The sequence below is a fragment of the Patella vulgata genome, chromosome 3, assembly GCF_932274485.2.
Source record: "Patella vulgata chromosome 3, xgPatVulg1.2, whole genome shotgun sequence".
NCBI lineage: Eukaryota > Metazoa > Mollusca > Gastropoda > Patellidae > Patella > Patella vulgata.
Window position 1 is genome coordinate 43,837,254 of NC_065881.2, and position 20,937 is coordinate 43,858,190.

At 35.4% G+C, this 20,937-nt stretch overlaps 2 protein-coding genes across 4 annotated transcripts; one reads left to right on the top strand and one right to left on the bottom strand.

Moving 5' to 3' along the window:
* Window positions 1-4,014: 4,014 nt before the first annotated feature.
* LOC130012265 (T-cell activation inhibitor, mitochondrial-like) lies at window positions 4,015-15,904 on the top strand. Of its 3 annotated transcripts, XM_056099716.1 has the most exons (9): window positions 4,015-4,183; window positions 7,088-7,235; window positions 8,094-8,214; window positions 8,659-8,899; window positions 10,508-10,731; window positions 11,964-12,055; window positions 13,076-13,320; window positions 15,052-15,183; window positions 15,526-15,904. In XM_056099716.1, exons 1-9 carry the CDS (start codon window positions 4,167-4,169, stop codon window positions 15,764-15,766), a joined length of 1,461 nt encoding a protein of 486 aa, XP_055955691.1. In that variant the 5' UTR covers window positions 4,015-4,166; the 3' UTR covers window positions 15,767-15,904. The 3 variants fall into 3 exon arrangements, with proteins under 3 accessions (XP_055955691.1, XP_055955693.1, XP_055955692.1); XM_056099717.1 differs by lacking the exons at window positions 4,015-4,183; window positions 8,094-8,214 and adding an exon at window positions 8,330-8,426 and having other exon boundaries at window positions 7,201-7,235; XM_056099718.1 differs by lacking the exons at window positions 4,015-4,183; window positions 8,094-8,214 and having other exon boundaries at window positions 7,098-7,235.
* Window positions 15,905-16,195: 291 nt separating this feature from the next.
* On the bottom strand, window positions 16,196-19,076 carry LOC130012266 (uncharacterized). Its single transcript, XM_056099719.1, has 2 exons — window positions 18,336-19,076; window positions 16,196-17,906 (listed from the first exon to the last, which is right to left on the bottom strand). Exons 1-2 carry the CDS (start codon window positions 18,991-18,993, stop codon window positions 17,356-17,358), a joined length of 1,209 nt encoding a protein of 402 aa, XP_055955694.1. The 5' UTR covers window positions 18,994-19,076; the 3' UTR covers window positions 16,196-17,355.
* Between the last annotated feature and the right edge of the window lie 1,861 nt (window positions 19,077-20,937).

A 20,937-nucleotide genomic window follows, 5' to 3' on the forward strand; every position in this document is an offset into this window, starting at 1 on the left:
AAACAGTGTATGTTAATAACAGGCCAATTGGCTACACATGAACATAAACAGTTCATTTGGGTGGCTTATCTGACGGCCCCATTTCACTCGCAAAGAGAATTGACGCCTGTTTGCCATCTGCTGGCTAGTTAATGGCGTCGCGCATGCAAATGGGCTGCATGTAGCCGCTTTCTAATCATTTGGGGTGTAACTCGAATTCCTGTAAGTTGGTACAAGTTTACAGAAAGCTGATTGTCCGTTTGTCCTCGATTTCGCAGGACCTGTGTAAGTATGTATCGATCCCGGGCTTTTGTAGCGGCTCTAGGACGACCTGAACGAGGTCTATCATCAACATTGTGTGTTTGATGGTATCGGTTCCACAGTCTGTGACACATGAAGCATGTTGGCTACTGCTCGCTGTGTACCACCCATTTGAAGCATGCCAATAGCTCATTGCAAATTAAACGTTACACAGTAAATCTTATGCAAGAACCAATAGGAAAGCAAACATGGATAGGATAAACCAGCACGCGGCAGTTTTCACCAACCCTTCCTTGAAGTGTCAAATTTGACAATGAACCCCTCCCACGTGTATGGCGCTATTGCGTGTCGCACTTGCAGCTCAGTGGTTCTGTTGGGGCGATAAGTTTTTCATCTGTGAACATACTCTCAAAGCATGTCAAGTGTCCATGACTATTTATCATATCACAATCTGCATAGGTATTTGCATTTCAATATCCCCTACCTTTTTTGAAGAGTAACATAAATAAAAACCTTCCATTTGCAGATTTAACTCTTGCATAACGCATCTTTGTAAGAATTTAATTTAAAAAACCAACAACTCATAACACGAAATGTTTAGAGATAGGCCTACGTAAGTTGGTAAAACCAGTGTGTGTGTGGGGGGGGGGGGCAAATTTGCGCCCCGCCCCCCATAAATTTGCTCTGCCCTCTGTCCCCCCCCCCCACACACACACCAATAATTTAGAAAACTAAAAAAGAAATAGTTGTGATATGTTTCGGTAATTAATACCTTCTACGGTGATTAAATCCCACGTTCCAACTCAGTCATGTTGTGTAGAGGCCGAGTGATGTCTTACCGGACGCATCCGGCTGTAAACCTACTATAAACAATAAGACTAATCTCCCAAACAAAGTTGTATTCCCTTGCAGTTAACACTATGCTGGATAGCGAGACTTGTGTGGATAGTGCAATAAGACGTGAACTACCTGAGAAGTGCTTTTTACGACTGTCAAAGTTTTGGGGTATAGGTTCAACGCGGCAAGCCTATTCATTCACTTTCTCCGTTCGTTTGACACCTCCCCCCTCTGTTCGGAAGGCAGTGGCTATTTGCCACATGTGGTAAGCAAGAATTTCAAAATATGTGACAAAGTGATCTATACCTGAAGTTGACGTTTAAACTCTCTATAAACTTCTGTTAAGGCACGATCTTATTAAACATCTAGTTTATTCAATATGTTTTTACAAGCTACACGTGATCCGTGTATAATTCGACAGAACTTCAAAGAGAATGTATTAGTGGTCAGTGCATCATACCTTGACCTGACAATGACTTCCAAAGAAATATGCAGTGTAATTACAGACACCATAATTTGCTAATAAACAATACCATACAATTATGATTATCACTCCTGTCCATCTTCCCTAATTGTTAGACGCTATATATCTCTGAAACCGCTAACCAGAAGTGGTCGAAACTTGGCCTACTTTGAGATATTATTAATGTTATTATAATCAGCTAGTTTCATTGAAATCGGTTGATAATTGTTGTCTGTAGCCGTGCCACATGAACCGTGTGGTAACCTGATATCTCTGAAACCGCTAACCGGAAGTGGTCGAAATTTTGCCCACTCTGAGATATTATTAATGTAATTATAATCTGCAAGTTTCATTGAAATCGGTTAGTAGTTGCGGTCTGAAGCCGTGTCACATTAAATGTGTGGTAACCTGATATCTCCGAAACCGCTAACCGGAAGTGGTCGAAATTTTACCTAATCTGAGATATTATTTATGTAGTTATAATCTGCAAGTTTCAATGAAATCGGTTGATAATTGTGGTCTGTAGCCGTGCCACATAAAATGTGTGGTAACCTAATATCTCCGAACCCGCTAACCGGAAGTGGTCGAAATTTTGGCTTAACTGAGAGATTATTAATGTTATCATATTCTGTAAGTTTCATGGATATCGGTTCATGAAATGTGTGGTAACCTGATATCTCTGAAACCGCTAACCGGAAGTGGCCGAAACTTTGCCTACTCTGAGATAATCTGCAAGTTTCATTGAAATCGGTTGGTAATTGCGTTCTGTAGCCGTGCCACATGAAATGTGTGGTAACCTGATATCTCGGAAAACGCTAACCGGAAGTGGTCGAAATTTTGGCTACTCTGAGATATTATTAATGTTATCATATTCTGTAAATTTCATGGAAATCGGTTGATAATTGTGGTCTGTAGCCGTGCCACATGAAATGTGTGGTAACCTGATATCTCGGAAACCGCTAACCGGAAGTGGCCGAAACTTTGCCTACTCTGAGATTAATGTTATCGTTATCTGTAAGTTTCATTGAAATCGGTTGATAATTGCGGTACGGAGACTTGCCACATGTGGCAAATAATCTCCGGATTGTCTTACCACATGTGGCAAATAGCCCCAGCTAGTAATTTGGCGACAGACATTATCTGGTCAGCTCTGTTTATCTCGACGACCAGTGTCTGAAATAGCCTACTGACAGGCTGCATTTCCGGCAATCTATTTCTCAAAATATCGTCGCGAAAATATACATTCACCCTGAAATTTTGCCCGGACAACGGCACTACTGCCTACTCTTATATCGAATTCCAGCTGTCACGGGATCTTTTACGTGCATGGGACCTCGGTTTTTCGTGCCATCCGAACGACTAGACAGCTGTCTTTGTCAGACCATCCGCCCTGTGTCACTGACAAGGGGGGACCACGCCGGAAAATCTGGATGAACTTTCTCGGCCAATGCAGGGATCGAACACCCGACGTCCAGGCTAGCGAACCAGCGCCTTACCCACATAGCCACCGTGACCCCCCCATTTCCCTCTCCCCCTTCCTCTCCCTGAACAGTAAGACGTTAAACTTGATTTAATTTCGCGTAACCCATGCCTGCTCGGACAGGCAATCAAAATATCCCAAACCGTTATGAATTAATAAATTGACAACATTAATATAAAAACACAAGAGAATCATGGCAGAAATGTAGCTCCAATCGAAATACAGCAATTATTATTTTCCATAGAAGTGTTGTATTTAATTTAATATGTTCAGGTACTAAATGCCGTTTAAACAGTATATTATACAACATAATTAGTGTATAAAACTGGCTTTAAATGAGTCCGATTTGAGCTTGGGAAACAACAATTTAATGTCATAAAGCTGATTAAGAAAACAAAAATACCCTTAGGCTTTACCTTTTCCAGTACAAAAGATTAAAATAAATAAGGATATCCCAGACGATTTAATAGCGAGCTCGTCAAAAATTATAGGCTACCATTTCTTTTTTGGAGCGAGCAATTTCCTGGAAAATCGCCTAATAGTTTGGATGCAGCTATGGCGGGTGTGGCGCCAGGCAGGGTAAGCTTACTCTTCCGGACACCTGTTACCACTGTTTGTCGTGTATTTTGTACACGAGGAGCAGTCCATTTGCTGATTACACTATTTTGCTTGAATACACTATTTTGCCGATAACGTTTTTTAGGACTTCGAATTCTGTCTTATGGTTTGGATTGTTCGTACTTGGTTTTATTTTATTGTTGGATAGGCTCTCAGATTGACAGAAAGGGGCTAACCTAGTACATAACATGAGGTATTATGGCAAAACGAGGTTAATTATAAACATTCACGCTTTCAGCTGAACGAGGAAAACGCATTTGTTCCGTTCGTGCATGTTCTGTGATTTATTGAGTTCTGTAGCCTACGATCTATGATGGAGTTATTTACTGTGGTCTGATCACGTGTCCATCATACAAGGGTAACTCCCCTTCAATTCGCTCTTTTCTATAGAATTAGAATAGGCACCTAGTTAAAACGAAGGTCAAAAATGTTTTTTGGTTTTGTTTACAAAAAGAAAATATAACTTATAGCCTAATCTAACAAACAATGACATCATTATATCTATTGACAATGTAGGTCATATAAATAATGACGCTTTTCATTAGGTAAGTATATGAAAATATATTTCACGCTGTCATGTTTCTTTTTCCGAATTTTCAATTCTGCGTTACAAACTAGTACTGAAGTTCACGTACTACTGTCTGAACCATCGTAAATTTTAAACGGATTTCTTCGATTATGAATAAACTACCTAAAGTAGCTAAGTCTCTAATTCAATATCATCCAAACTCTTCGACATTGAAAACAGGAATTATTTGTCAATTTAAATCAACATTGATGTTAAGTGATTTTACCGTGAAAAGATATAATACAGATAAAAGGCTTCTGATATCCAATTATATAATAAATAATAATAATTTATGACAAATTAAACATTTTACCATTGGTACACGAATCGTGTACCATTGGTACACGAATCGTGTACCATAATGTGTTTCAGCGCCATTTCTAAGAAGGGACTCAAAGAACGAGGCTAGACATGATATTCCACAAGTCATGTCAAACGTAGACTGGACAACCTGCTCTAAATAACGTCAGGCTGGTTCCTACGTCACTTTGCTATTCTGACTTCAATATAGAGACAGGTAGCGGGCAGCCATCTTCCCAGGAGGAATTCCTCCCGGCTGTGCGCATCACTTTCTGCGCACATAACCAATGTAAACAAAAACATGATCGGACGCTGAAGTATGCAATAAAGATGTCAACACCAGTTAAATGCAGTGGTAGTTTATATTTAGCTTGTGGATTAGAGCCGAACATAACTGATTTGAAATTAGAGTAACAACGGAAAGAATTGAATATAAATCAGTTAATAGACATTCATATAATATTACATTATTATATGCCTTGCGACCCATTTGTGAAATTGTGTCAACACTAGGTCCCAAATATTAGCAATTTAGCTCCTTTAATTTAGTTTTGATAAATTTACCTGTGTGTTTGAAATCACCTCCCGTTAATTAAAATCCATTGCACAGTTTAAATTCCCAACTAATAAAAAAGTTCTCTCTTGAAAAATTGAAATCCGACAAACTTTAAATTCAAGTATACCAAAATGGAAGTTGATTCTGGCTCAGTATTAAGTTTGAGTGTCCCTTTACTTTGTTACCGTCTTTTACATTCTAGTAAAATCTCTTCAAAGTTTATAGCTTACTCATATGAAATATTTTTGATTATTTGATTTAGAGACTCGAATGGGAGAAATTTCACATATAGCACAAAAACAATGACAAATCTTTTACCATGAGAAGTATAAAAACTTTTTCCTTCGTTTCTGGAGTGTACAGAACACAGTCGTCTGGTTGAGAACTGGATAAAATTCCGAAAATGAAACCATTAAAGTGTTGAATATCATTTGAGTTTGAATTTCATTTCTTTAAAGCCCCCTTCCAATTCAAAATTTTAAAAATAAAAGTATCTAAAATTACATATATTTCGAATAGATATGGAATTAACTGAAATGGATTTCAAAATAATATGAATACACACCGCGTGTAGTGATTATAAAAATTAATGTTCATTTTGTCTTAACTGTTGGATAGAAGGATTGCATATTTTCACTTTAAGATAACAACATGAATATTGATTAAAGTGGACCCAGTTGTGAATTATAATTTGTGTGTTTAATTTTAAATGTTATGGAAAGGTTTAGCTCCTCTAATAGTAAGTTCAGGAGGACATCACTACATGTAAATTAAAGCTAAAAAACCTAACCTGTGGACAAGACAAACTACATAGACATTGCAAGAAATACAGACCGTGGATAGTTTCATATTGACACTAAGGTCAAAACTATTGAATCTGGAAGTAATTTTGGGCTTCTTACGAGGTCTTACGGGCTTCTTAGCATTATAAACGCACCCAATAGGCACTTTCAGGGCTGCCACATAGATGTTATTGAAACGATTATTATTGGATTGAAAGAATGCTATCAAATTGACAATACACTCAGAAAAGTCGGACATGAACTTCATGTTGCTTGTTCAATTATTTATAATATAAAGAAGATAGGAAAGTTTTAGTTTATATATGACTTTATTTTACGAGTATCCGTGCAATGGTTTCAATACAAATCTCCTATGTAATTGCCTTAACTTGATATTTTTCATTGCCCAAACTCAAACGATCGCAATGGGTCGCGCTTTGTTTTGATTGCAACACATGTATCTGTCAAAGTTAAACCACCCCAGCATCAACTTCATTGGTTTCGCCCAACACGTGACCAAAGCCATGTTATCGTCCACTCAAGTAAATAGTCAAATTTTTCAAGAGAAAACTTTTTTATTCGTTGGAATATTTAATTGTGCAATGGATTTTATTCGATGGGAGTTGATTTGAAATATACAGGTAAGTTTATAATAACCAAAGTTGAGTAGTGTGTTCATAATCGAAGAAATCTGTTTTTAAAATTTACGACAGTTCAGACAGTAGTTAGTAGTGTAGTGGCATCCAGATCATAGATAATACCGTATTATTTATGGCCAGAAAGTGAAAGCACCAATATTTCTTTCTAATTAGCCTTGTTTTGTCATAATACCTCAAAATATTTGTGTCCGAAAATATTTGTGACCGGTGCCTCACGGTTAGTAGAGACTAGTCAAGTAAGTACTGTACTTTGTTGACTTTAGACAAAATTAGAGAGTTGAGAGAGGCATTATTTCTTCACCAAGAAACATATACATCATAATTTAACATCATCATAATATAAAAAATTTAATTAATTTAAAAGACATTTTAAGCAATGTATAACTCGTAAATTGATGGTATAAAAACGTCAAATCACTAAATTACCAACCCAAAAAAATCTCTGCAGTGTGGAAACCTCTTTAATGCTCAGATGTAAGTGAAATTACAGTGCAAAAAGTACCATTTCAATAAAATATCGATTGGTCCACTATAATTTGATTTCATTCAAAACCTTTAAATTGAATTCCGCTCTTCTGTTTCAGTCAATATGGGTTAAAGAAATTAAATAACATTAAAAATCATGTCAACCTAATAACAAGATGTCTGAGTGCCAAGCAAACAGCTAAAGCTCTTCGTCCATTTTACTTTAGTGTTCATCCAGATTTCTTTGGCAAATATCCTCAGGAACAGGTAAGTACTATGCTTATTACTGCCATAAACAAGTTTGTCAAACTTCCTAGTCAGGATCATATTCCTGAAGCAAGGGTTATGATCATTACCAGCTCCTTAACCATTGCTATATATTATTAGTTTGATTCTATATAACTACTTTTCTTGTCTCCTGGTTTTGATCAGTCACCAAGGAAAGTTGTACACCATAGTTAAAATTTGATGTAGCATTGTTCAGTGCGATAGTAAGGCTGTTAACCATTACTTCAAGAATATTGTTAGGTGTTGTGTAATTTTAACTTCATATTATCATCTCTCTTCTTTAACTTTGTATTGTAATCACATAATGGTAGATATGCCTTCAGAGCCATATAGTGGAAGATTTTTAGTATATCCTTTCTCTGGGGGTTTCTTTGGACAATATTTATCTTTACACAATAAGTGGAATTCCCAAATTCTTTTTAAAAACATCAGACAGTAATTGATAGTTTTTGGTGGGTGTTTGAATGAAGGTTGATTACTTTTAATTTAATCCCTAACTTAATGGGCGTCCTCGCTGAAGGAATTCTCACCAGGTGTCGCTAGTAAAAACTCGGTTCCATGTGACCTTATCGATGGTAAGAGAACTGTATCGGTATTAAATTCCATATTAACAACAAAAACTAACGTTTGTCTACACACAAGTTCGTAATGAATGTACAGGAAAACTGTGCTATAACATAAGGTAAACAATGAGGTCACGTGGTACCACCTCGCCTATAAATTATGTCCCTTTATCTCTAGCGAGGACGCCCATTAAAGCAGTATCAAATTTTCTGGGTTAAACATATATAATTTATTTTTATGATAGATGTATAATTTAGTGATTATGTATTGTAGGCTGTGAATCAAGAGTCTTTAAAGATATTACATGAATATATAACATGTCAACAAAAAGTTGTTAAAACTAAACCAGCTCAAGTTACATTTTATATTAGATCTCGGTATACAAACTCTAAAGGTATTATCTATTTAATTTGTTTAGTGAATATCGAAAAAAGTCTTATCAATAGGAGAAAAGCTAGTTAGGATAAGTCTTTCTTGATATGGAATTACTGGGGTTATTTTTATTTTAGATTTGCAGTTAAGTCTACTAGAAATATAACATTTTTGTTTAGTAGGCCTATCCACTGAAAACACTTCCAAAGATAGAATCATATAAAGGATATACATGTATGTATTTCTAGAAAAAGGTATTTCTTTCAGTTTGATATGTCACAAAACATATCTTAATTTTAATTCCAGAGTGTATTTTTCACTTTGTCTTTTATATAAGCTTACCTCTTTTAATTTAACTAGAAATTATTGAGGGAGATAAAACATGGTTTAAGGCCACCGTTTCAGGCATATAGTTCTCATCATATAATTATGTATACTCATTAAGTCTTATGTTATTTTATTTCAGAATTAAAACGAGTGGATTTTAATTTAATGGGTAAAAGTGTACGGAATACTGTCATTACTGTATTGGAGAGATGTGATTTACCTTTAAGTTATATTAATACCATACCTAAAGATTCTTCACAAGGTGATTCTAACGAGTTTTCACGACCAATTAAATGGCATCCATCTTTTTATGCTGCTACTGGGAAGAAGCCTCCACCTGGTGAGGCATTCTCTCAACCCACCATAGAGGTTACTTTAAGGTAAGACATTTACACAGATACCAGTTTACATACATACAGTAATTTTTATTTTTGTTTCATTACAGCAAAGATCTTCTATTTGTTTTATATTAAAATTTTATATTGGATTTGTAAACTCCATCGGTCTTTAGCATATAATTTGAATAACACGTTGCTGAGGTTAATTTCTAACCTTTTGTATTTATGTACAAAACCTGAGATTCAATGACAATGCACTGCTTTGTAAACAGATAATAATAATAATAATAATAATACATGTAATAATAATAATTAATTTATATAGTGTCGGCAATTAAACTCTGTGAGCTGCTCTTGGGCACTTTACATAAGTATAAATAATATAAACTTAACACATTAATCCATAAAAAAGACATAAACAAAAAACAGGGAACATTATTTAGTACACGTGGTGAAAGTCTGACACAAACCCAGCTAAGCCCTATTAAATCAGTTGTATATTTGATTAAAAAGTTCGGTTTTGAGATACTTTTCAAAACCTTTAATAGAATTTGCGCTTTTGGTTTCGTTTGATATTGAATTCCTTAACTTCGGAGCACCGACTGCAAAAGATCTGACACCGTAGTTGGTTTTTATACACCCGCATTGAAATATAACGCCTTGGAGGTATTTTCCCCAACCTATTCTTAGAACATAGTTCGTCACTTGGGGGAATCTCTTGGGAATTCCCCACGATCGCAGCATGTGTAGGACGTTATATTACGTCTTGGACAACTGCCACTCATTGTGTGTAGGGCATAATATAACGCTTGGAGGTATTTTCCCCAACCTATTCTTAGAACATAGTACATAGTTCTTCGACACTTCATCAAATTAATTACACAATAGGGGGTAGTTAATGTTTTAAAAATCTCACGCTTAACGAGTTAATGAGTTGTTACTCTTAATCAGATTTTAGTTGATTATATAAATGTTTCATTACCGACAATAGAAAAAATATGTGACAACTCTTGTTGACTGCTCGGACGACTTAGCTGCTGTGGGTGTATGTTTTGTTGCCTGGCAACCTATCTTTGAAAAATGCTTCATTAAGATGATTATAAATTTTGTTTTATGGATACACTTTGATCTTGCAATTCTGAATATAAGTTCACAATGATGGCACATGAGAATTGTGTTTTCATGTTTGAGTAAACTCAACAGTACACAGATCAATTCTCTCAAATGCAAAAAATTGAAACGGAATGTTGAAAATCATTATTGTATGGTGCAAACATGGGGTATAAAATGTCCCTTGTAAAAAGCTGGGGTCAGTACAACTTGTATACAGTTCTGTGGAAGATGCAACGATATGTCATCGTTGACATCTGCACACTGAGAACAGCCATTGTGTTAATTGAAGAGGGCATGAGTACCAGAACCATTGGAAGCAGTATTTCAACAAGAGTGGAATAGGATCTCACAAGCAGCCATTCAGAGGCTTATCTCCCCAAATGGCTACATTGCATATTGGGTATGACAGTGGTGTGTTTTCATTGCGTCTTGATGTATAGTTTATCTGTGATTTAAATCAACAACTTTGCAAATGTTTAGGTGTGTTTAATTTAATATCCAGCTGCTAAATTTTTCACTTTTTTGTTTATTTGACAGATCATGGTTGCGGAAGAATATTGACAATATTCGTACATTAGAAGAATCGACTACTGCTGTACAAGATGATATTAATAAATTACGTTGTCAGCTTATTGATCATCTGGAATTAAAAGATATTCGGTGGGAAAGTTTTTGGGGATTTTCCCACTTCAGAGGCTGTTTAAAGGGATTTTATTTGTTATATAAAGAACATCCTACCCAAGTTAAAGAAACTTTAAAAGGTATGAATTTTACTATTTTAGTACTGAGACTGTTCGCCTTTCATGGTGAAAATGGTGGTGCTGCTGACTACTTTCCATTCAATAGGTCCATTCATGTCCGGGGTTAAGGTGGTGTAATGTATAACACCAGTTAAATTTATCATCTTGTTAAAAATAACTCTTAACACTAACCCCTAGGTGTTAAATAAAATCTCAGTTCAAGTCATTTCTTATAACATATACACTGGTGTAAAACAGCAGAGGACAAAAGGGGAATTTCTTTTAGGGCTTTTAGATTTAGTTTTAAGGCTTAAAATGTTTTTTTTTACCCATTTATGGCCAAAGCTTAAAGAAATGTTTATCGCAGACCTGCTGATTTACGAAAAATTTCAGATTGGAAATTTCGACTGAATAAAGTTTGAATGACACAACAAAAATTCAACATAGATGCTAGTTACTTAACTTTCGGGAAGTGGTTAGTTTCCCCATTATCTTTCTTTCGGTGTTTTGTTTTAGTTGGCCAGCTCATGCGTTAGAACAAGACACAAAAACGAAAATGTAACATTTAAAAATACATGTAACACTAGCCTAGTGTTATATTTCTCCTTTATTTTCCACCAGTGTTAACACTGGTATTAAACTAGTTTAGACACTGATATAAACACTAGTGCTAAATCGAGAGACTCCGTTTAAGGCACTAAAAAGAACACCAGTTATACACCACAAAAAAAGCAACCTTAATACAAGCCTAACCCGGGATTTGAATTGACCCATTGTATCTTAAATCAGAAAAAAAAGACAAATCTGTTCTGGATAAAATTACAGACACCAAGTGATTGAGTCTGAATTGTGCCTGACAGTGTGTATGGCAGGTGCTTTATTGCTAGGTTCATTGGTTGGCAGCACTTGATGGGTTATTCAATTTAAACCCCATTAAAAACTCATGGAATATAGAAATACTTGTGGTCAATCCTCACTAGTCTGTCTGTCCAGTATGTGTGTCTAACTCAAGGATAAGCTGAAGTACATTAACTTGGGTTAATATGATGTTTTATATCGATAAGTGATGGTGCAAGCCCTATACCTTTACAGTTTTGTTTCGAAAGATTAAATGTTTACTAGTTTGAGAACATTTTTTGCCTTCGAGCTAAGATTGATCTTCGTTTAGCTCGGATAAAATTGGTCAGTCCACTTAGATCCGACTTATGCGAAGTTTACTGTATATTTAACTATAATATAAACTGTATTTACAGGAAGAACATTAGTTTTTGGTAATAATTCTGGTGTTAGTCTCCATGGTGATGTAGTCTTAAGTGGAGAAGATGTCAGAGCTGATTGGATAAAAGTATGTAGGTTTAAATTTGACTGTTTTGAATAAATTGAAATCCTTTTTATACGCCCACATTTTCATGTGGATGTATGTTGTTGTCGACCTCTGTCTGTCCGTCCACAATTTATTTGTGGACACTCTACAGGTCACAATTCTTATCCGATTTTGACAACTCTTGAAATATAGGTTTGTCTCCGAAAGATATTGGCATATATCGGATCGAAACTTAATAGATTATGGCCCCTGATTATACAAAAAATCACGTTTTTAGCTTGTGGACACTCTGGAGGTCACAATTTTCATTGGATTAACAGATTTTGATGAAACTTGAAATGCATGTTTATTACCCAAAGATCTTGGTTCATTTCGATATTGTGCATATTCCTGAATTATGGCCCCTGATTGTACAAAAAATCACGTTTTTTAGCTTGTGGTCCCTCTAGAGGTCATAATTATTATCTGATTTAAAAAAAATGTTCGAATATATCACCATAACACTGTAATGATGCTGAAGTTTGTGAAAATCGGACCAAAACTGCCGGACAAAATGGCCGCTACACGTACACAATAGTGTAAATATATGGTATATTAAGGTTGTGGACCCTCTAGGGGACACAATTTTGATCCGATGTTTATAAAACTTGAAATATATCTTTATAACCCTAAGATCATGGTTCCTTTTGATATTTGCGCATATCAGATCATAACTTCCTGAATTATGTCCCTTGATGGTACGAAAAATCTCTTTTTTTTATCTTGTTCTCTATCCATCTCTTGCAAAATGTAGGCGTATCCTGCCAGGCAGCCGCTGGTTGACCATATCCCATTTATATCGTCTGCAGAATATGCCGAATGTGGCCAAATTTTCAATATTCATCACATCTTGATGAATACTGAATAAAATTAAACCATTTTTGGGCTGATATTCCTTTTAGAGATTCAAAGTTGGCTGCAGAGTCATTCTCTTACACAATTCTTACCAGTTACAATCATATTTAGATGATAATTTTAAAAAATATATATTTTTTTCTTTAGATTCTGCGTTCAGTAAGTGCCTACGATGCTGTTTTAGAACGGTTGCCTTATATGGAAAAAAAACTTTCTGAACTCTTAAATAATATTCAAGTAGTGCGACGAAAACATTATCACCATATTACAATGGCGGATGAATATGAAGTGTTATTAAATAAATTACTGAATACTTTAAGAAGAAGTCAGGTTTTAAGTGAGAAGTGGTTAGGCGATGAAAGTTTATCTGATGTACAGATTGTAGTAGAAGGGTAAGCTTTATTGTTTCTGTTCTCATTTAGAAAATGTCTGCCATTTAAGGAAGGAAAAAATGTTTAATGTGTACATGGTTGGATAATTTGTCACTTCTTAATTGAACAGGGCTGAAAACAATCTTAAAAGTTCTCCTTTCATCCTTGAAACCAAAACATTCAAATCAATAACACATGCCACGATTATATGGAAAACAAGTTACTTCAAAGATTTATTTCTGGCGGTGTTTTGACAAGGCTTCTCTTGTCTATCAAGCAAAGATAAAGACGAGAGAACCCTCTTCGAACTGTCGCCAGAAATAAATCTTTTATGCAACTTGTATTCCATATAATTCATTGATTGTGTCATGTGTTATTCGCGTTCAGTTATTAAACATTTCAAATCAATGGTCCAATGCCCAGATTATTTCACTACCAACAAGTCTTCCACTAATAAAAGCTAGTACAATTAACCCAAACTAATAGCCTGTTCAGATGCTCACATTTTTATACGCCCACATTGAAATGTGGTCGTATATTGTTGTTGCCCCTGTCTGTCCGTCGGTGTTCGGTCGGTCCGGCCGGCGTCCACAATTGCTTGTGGATGCTCTAGAGGCTAAAGTTAATATCTGATTGACTTTAAATTTATACACAGTGTTTAAGGTCATGAGACGAAGAAGCCTATTGATTTTCAGCGATTTCCGATAATTACTGCCAGAGTTATGGCCCTTGATCATTTTGAAAAATCTTGTGGACGCTCTAGAGACTAAAGTTAATATCCGATTGACTTTAAATTTATACACAGTGTTTGAGGCCATGAGATGAAGAATCATATTGATTTTCAACGATTTCGGATAATTACTGCCAGAGTTATGACCCTTGATCACTTTGAAAAATCTTGTGACGCTCTAGAGGCTAAAGTTATCATCCGATTGACTTCAGATTGATACACAGAGTTTAAGATCTTGAGACAAACAAGTACATGTATATTGATTTTCATTGAATCTTTATGACTTGAACAGCTAAATCCATAATGTTAAAAGTTTCTTATACTAAACGTTAGCATGGGGCAGAACTTTATAAAAACCAAACAAAGTCTAATGATTTTCTGATAATTACTTAATAAGTTGTTACTCTTAATCAGATTTTAATGTATTATAAATGTTTCATTACCGAAAAAAGTAAAAATATGCGACATCTCTTGTTGACTGCCTGGACGATGTAGCTGCTGTGGGCGTATGTTTCGTTGCCTGGCAACCTATCTTTAAACTAGTTTTAAAAAAACAGCGATTGTTAAAGGTAGTCATATAAACTAGTTTAAAAAGCCCAATTCTCTACCTGTCTTCGAAAAGGCATTTCTGAAAATCTGGTTCATCTTGGCCGTTTGATAAAGTTGGTTTACATGTATAACGTCGACTGTGCCCATGCGTAATTAACTCTAACCTTTATCCGATGAAGTTAAACTAATGTGGCATATAGTACATGTGAACGCAAGACTAACTTGTCCTAAAAACCCATAACCGTTTGAAAATAAGCGTCTGAAATCTGATCGGCCTATAAAAGTTGGATTTTGATTGTATTTGATTGAAAATATTTTTTTTATAAAAATCAATGTAAATTGACTAGTACTGTTATTTATCCTTATTAAAGAATTTTTAGCAGCCTTTGCCAAGAATATTGTCAATTTGCAACATTTGTAATAATAATAAATTTATACAAAAACATTAATTGTAGTGTGTATTATTGTTACAGAGAATCTGGTCCGTTGGCGTTGTCTAATACAGGACAGTTCTTGTTACCAGCATCTGTTCCTGGCTCGCTTATAGTAGAATTTATAGCTAAAAATAAAGAACAGGGTAGTTATACACTTAAACAGAATATGAGGTAAGAAAGGTACAAGGTTCATTAATTTTTTGACTGGTAAATTATATGTCCAAGATTAAATATAACATAAGGGGGTATAACTAAGAAGAGAGCTAATCACAACGGTGAGGTATATTTGCAAGTTTGATCTTTAATCTGGCTAGTTGCTAAGGGGATTGAGTACTCTAAAAGGCAGCACTGTAAGTTTTGTTAATAAGATATGACATTTTATGTTATTTTAGGGGATAACTACATATTAATCACCAAAAAAATACCAATTTTATTTACCAGCTTGTTTATTTTATTTTCTCATAATAAACTCTTTGTTTGCAATAATTTAATGAAAGCTTTTGCTTTTTTCAGCTATAGATTATATGAAGAAAAGGCCATTGAAGAATGTAAACAACATTTAGAGTTAAAAGAAATCAGTAAAGATGAGAATATAACATGTGAACAGATGATAACCTGTTGTGAACGACTAGTTACAGAATACTGGAAATTAGGACTTTTATTGACTGACACCAGATTGAATATATCACATTATTATTCTATGATGCAAGACGGTAAAATATGTATTCCGTGGAATTGTAAGATGGATGAATGAGAATGAAGTGAAACTTGTAGTTGATAAAGTACTTAGTGATTTTTATCAGACTTTTATTTCATTTTTTAAAAAAATGTTTCAGGTGATTGAAAATCTTACCTCTGTGATAATATGTAAAATAAAAGCTTTCAGACTTTTCATTGTTATTACATATTTGATGTTAATTATATTTATAACAATTTCAATTGAGAATAAGTATTTTCTGGAATTGATTTAGGTGGTTGGGTGGCTGAATGGTTAAAGGTGTCCGCTCTATATCATAAGGTTTGTCATTGAATCAAGCGGCTTAGTTTTCTCCGGGTCCTTTTACTTGGCCCACTGCTAACGCACCAGCAAATTATTGAAGTAAAATATGTTAGATGCAAATGACATAGTTTGTGTTGAGTGTAACACTATCTTAGTGATAACAGAGATCAGTTTCGTAAATATATGGTTTATTTACATTGGAACAGAATATAACACATCTACATAATTACAACAGCAATACAGGTACTTAAACTATATACAGGAACTCATCAGGACGGTACATAACTATATTAACTCTACCATTCCGCCCCTCTGCCAGGGCAGCAGTTGAACTCGGGTGAGTCCATGCACTTGTCCAAGCCCCTCTTCTCCGCCTCGTCTGTAGTTAGTCAGTGAACTCCACATTATATAGCGCCAAAGAATAGATAAGACACATGGTCATACATGCAATTGTCTCTTTTATCTCATCATGGCATGCTTACTGACCAGTGCATATTCCTTTGAAGTCCTGCCGAGTGTTGCACACAGATCATGTGCAGCCCGTAAATGACACAGACAAACGTGACTTAAGAACAGTGCATACAGAATTAAAAGGTCAATATTATATATATTATCAAAGCAGCTGGAGGTCAACAAGTTTAATTTGATAAAAGTTATAGAGTACTTTGTTACATGAGTGCACAGAAAAGGGGAGGATAAACAGATCTTCATTCATATATACTAGTACTTTTTGTATTCCCAGATTTAAGCTAAGTTATATTTATAGCATGGTTTTCATTCGTTAACAGGTTTAACCAGAGGCCAAAGGCCGAGGGGTTAAACTTGTTAATGAATGAAGCGCGCTATGAATGACTTGTAACATTGACAACTGCTCAACATGCTTATTGTTATTGCACAGAAAACCCACCCCACTTCTCAATATGATTTCTACTAAAACTAGTGTAAACCAGCAAAAGTGTGCAATAACATTGAACATGTCTAGTAATTGCACGGTTAAGCTCCACCCAATCTACTAGAGGGAAAACAATCTGCTTTTTCAACGAAAAGAACAAAGAAAGATTTCCCATCCATGTTACAATCTCAGTTATCTACCTCAAACAAAAGCATAGTATTTTAAACAGAACTGGCAGGAATAATGCTTACATTTATAATCAATTGTCCATATATGTAGTTCAAATATCAACTTGGCACATATTCTACTTTATCGCAGGACATGGTTGTGACACTAAGGTTCAGTTTGTGGTTTGGCTGGTTTTGACCTCATATCCTTGGTTTGGTAGAAACCCATACTCCCTAAAACATATTTTTAGCACATTAATATCCAGCCTATACATTCTTAGATTTCACCATTCTCCTTTCCTCTGTAGTTCAGCTATGTAATGTAGAAAAAATCTGGCCTTCAACATATTCACAGTCAAACCATGATGACAACCATCAGGGCTGACTACACCATCAGTCATATTAAAGGTATCAAATATAGTCACTCCTTCTTTGTCTAAACGGGGCTTTAACCATTCATTAAAATATCGCCCGGATTTATATGATTGAGATGGCATATGCGGACTTTTTAAAAGTCCAGTAGCATGGGTACTTGCCCATAGAAATTTTGGCCAAATGGCATTTTGTGCTCTGAAATGTTTCAATATCCGACGACAATATTTAAAATAAACCTTTTCATAATTATAGTGATCATGTAGACCTACGCCCAGAAATATCATTGTTTTAGGTTTATGTTTTAATTCGTCTATAGCGCGAAATGGCTCTTGAATATTTCTAGCGTGTGGTTTATATACAAACGTTATATTGACACGACCATTACATACATCGGGTTTCTTCTCCATTTCAAATTGACAGGGACCCACCATATTGTCTAAACCATCACACATTTCTACAACTGAAATATATAAAATATTAATATCAAGTTATTAGGACATCCTACATTCAAAATATAAACATAACAAAAACGGATAGATCTGTCAATAATATGGACTTATTGGAATATTTCCGACGAAATGAGCATACGCTCCAGTGTGCACAGTACATCTCACAAAAATTATACAATTAATGTCGTAAACTTTTAATCCATGAAATGTGACTGTTAAAAATTCACTCATTCTAGTTACTATAGAGATGAGAAAACAGGTAAAGTACTCGGGAAGGGATATTATTACTAAGAATCATGCTCAATTAAATTAGTACGGTTTATATTCATTTTCCCATTGAAGCTATGAGATCAGCGTCTTTCAAATCCCCCCCCCCCTTCTCTCTCTGTAAACATACATGCCAGGATAAACCATATTTACAAGAAGAAGAATATATATACCTTTCTGTGGTTCTTGAAGTGCGTGTCGTAGATCACCTCTCAATATCATTGTTAAAGCCATGAAGATCTGTCTGAGAAGTGAGTTTCCACTGAAAAATATAGTAGAATCCTTCAATATATCACACGCGGTTTCGGAATCAAAATCTTCAACATGACACCGATGATCTGAAGGGATCCAGATAGAAGACTCCGCTTGAATACGCTGTCTTACATCAAAGCAATCCTCACATTTACAGTCTTGAACCGATTTAGAAACGCAATAACCTTCATAACAGCACGGAGTGGGCCCCGACGGATCACATAAAGCCCGGTATACACCAAATTTAGTATTAGAAAATGTTATATTACCGCATTTACCATCGGATCGGGACAAATTTCTGGGTATTCCTCTGTTTAACCTGTAACTAATCAGAAATTTTTCTTGTAAAATCTGAAGTAGTTCACGTTGTAAAAGTGCTGGATATGGTTTCCAGTATCCTCGCATCATATGAGATAGAACTCCTGGGCAAGCAGTTTCATTGTTGTAAGAAAACTCTGTTCGAGGATGAAATACTGTTGATGTATATCTCCAGGCAACAGATAAGTAAATGGCACCATAGATCGAAATGAAAACTACTGGCAATGTTATTTTTCTCTTCCATCTGATTGCATTGCCCATAGTTTTTCACTTCAGAAACTGGTGATCTTTAAATGTGTCGAATTCGCCATTCCAATAAACTTTAAACTGTACTAATTATAACGGTTACTGTACACAGATGTAATTATACAGAGAATAAAGCTACGCCAGCTGTTGTTACATTTCGTTCAGTCTGCATTTTGTTTTATTGTTAGAAATTTAACTAATTCCACAGATTGCGCATATATTTATAAGTATTGATTTAATCAGTTGGAAATTGTTATGATCCTATAAGTATTTTCCACAGAACCATTTCAAGCAATCTTAATGATTTTATATAAAGAATATAGCTTCATTTCCATTACGTCAATTGTTGAGGCGTGTCTGGTCAAATATAATTTACGCCACTATTATTATTATTATCATCATCATCATTGTACATTTTTATGGCGTACAACTTCCACGACTCGGTCCTCACGCGCGCCTTACAAAAGAAATATACCGCAGAAACTGAATATACAAATAGAATAAATAAAGCAAAATACAAATAAGGCATACGTGTGAACATTCAAACCAAATTAAAACTCATTAATGCACAACCTAGCATTACCCTACTTTAAATTAAAATGATGTAATGCCCAGGAAAAGCCTCTAAGAATATGTGCGTTTTCAAATGTTTCTTAAATAACGCCAACGATGTTTTCGTTGCCGTGGAGTTGATTATAAAACGACGCTTAACGTCCTACTTTTCTGTACCAATAAGGCTAATATAATGAAGACGGCCGTGATGATGGACTATCTGTTGTTTCATATGTTACATCCATCAAAGTTGTACTCTCCTTTTGATCAAAATCGTCCGCACAAATCACTACTTATCTAGTGCACCTCCCCAGCCACTGCCTTGGCTGCATCCGCCTATCTGTTTCCGCCATTCTGCATCCTCCATTCTGTGTCCACAAATTTGTATCCTTTTATCTGTAGTGCCGCTAGGAAGGGTTCTGAAGCAAGAATTTCGTTTTCATTCAAGATATTTTATCATTGCAGATGTACTAATTATTAAAATATCTTGAATGGAAACGAAATTAACTTCATCCCCATTGAACTGGAGTGTTCAGCCGATCCAAGACAAAAAAGAGTCGCTGGGTTGCAGTCCATGATCACCTTCAAGTAAAACATTCATAAAAGCTTTACTCTTATTTCGACCAAAATCGTCCCCACAGATAACCACCTATATGGTGCACCTTCTCCGCAGCTGCCTTGTCTGCATCCGCCATTAACCATCCTCCATTCTGTGTCCATCAATTCGTCTTCAGTCTGGGTCCCGAAAAACAAAATAACATGGTTTAGTTTTATTTCTATAATTCGCTTGCGCGTAGGGGTCTTTAGCAGTGGGAGGAAACCGGAGAAAACCCACGAGGTTGGACAGGTGACCCTACTCCTTGTTACGTACAACCGGGGTTTCGAAACCACGCCAGTTGACTCAATGACATGCCGTATGATACAGCACGCACGTGCTAACCATTCGGCCATCCAACACCCCAAAATATCAAAAAGATTTACCATTACAGGTTTATAATAGATAAGAAACCTGATCTCTCCACCCTCCTGATGCAATGAGATCGGGATTCAAAAAGCAAAACTCAATTTTTTCTTCAAAACAACGATTGATTATTATTGTTATTTATTACATTTCTGCCACATCCAACTACAATTAAGCATATAATCCAACCTGACACGGGTACAAACCATCTCTTTTAAATCGAAGCGATAATTACTGGCTTTACTGACATCTGGTAACGTCATGAAGGCGGGGCTAAATATATGTCATGTAACAATCAAATTCAAAATACGCGAAAAGTAGGAAAACCTTTATAGGTGGAAAGTTATTTAACTATTTTTGGCTGGGTATATTTAATTAGTCCTAATAATATTAACTTATTTCTTAAGATTTTACATGCATTAATAAAGAAATTAAGTTTGCCAGGT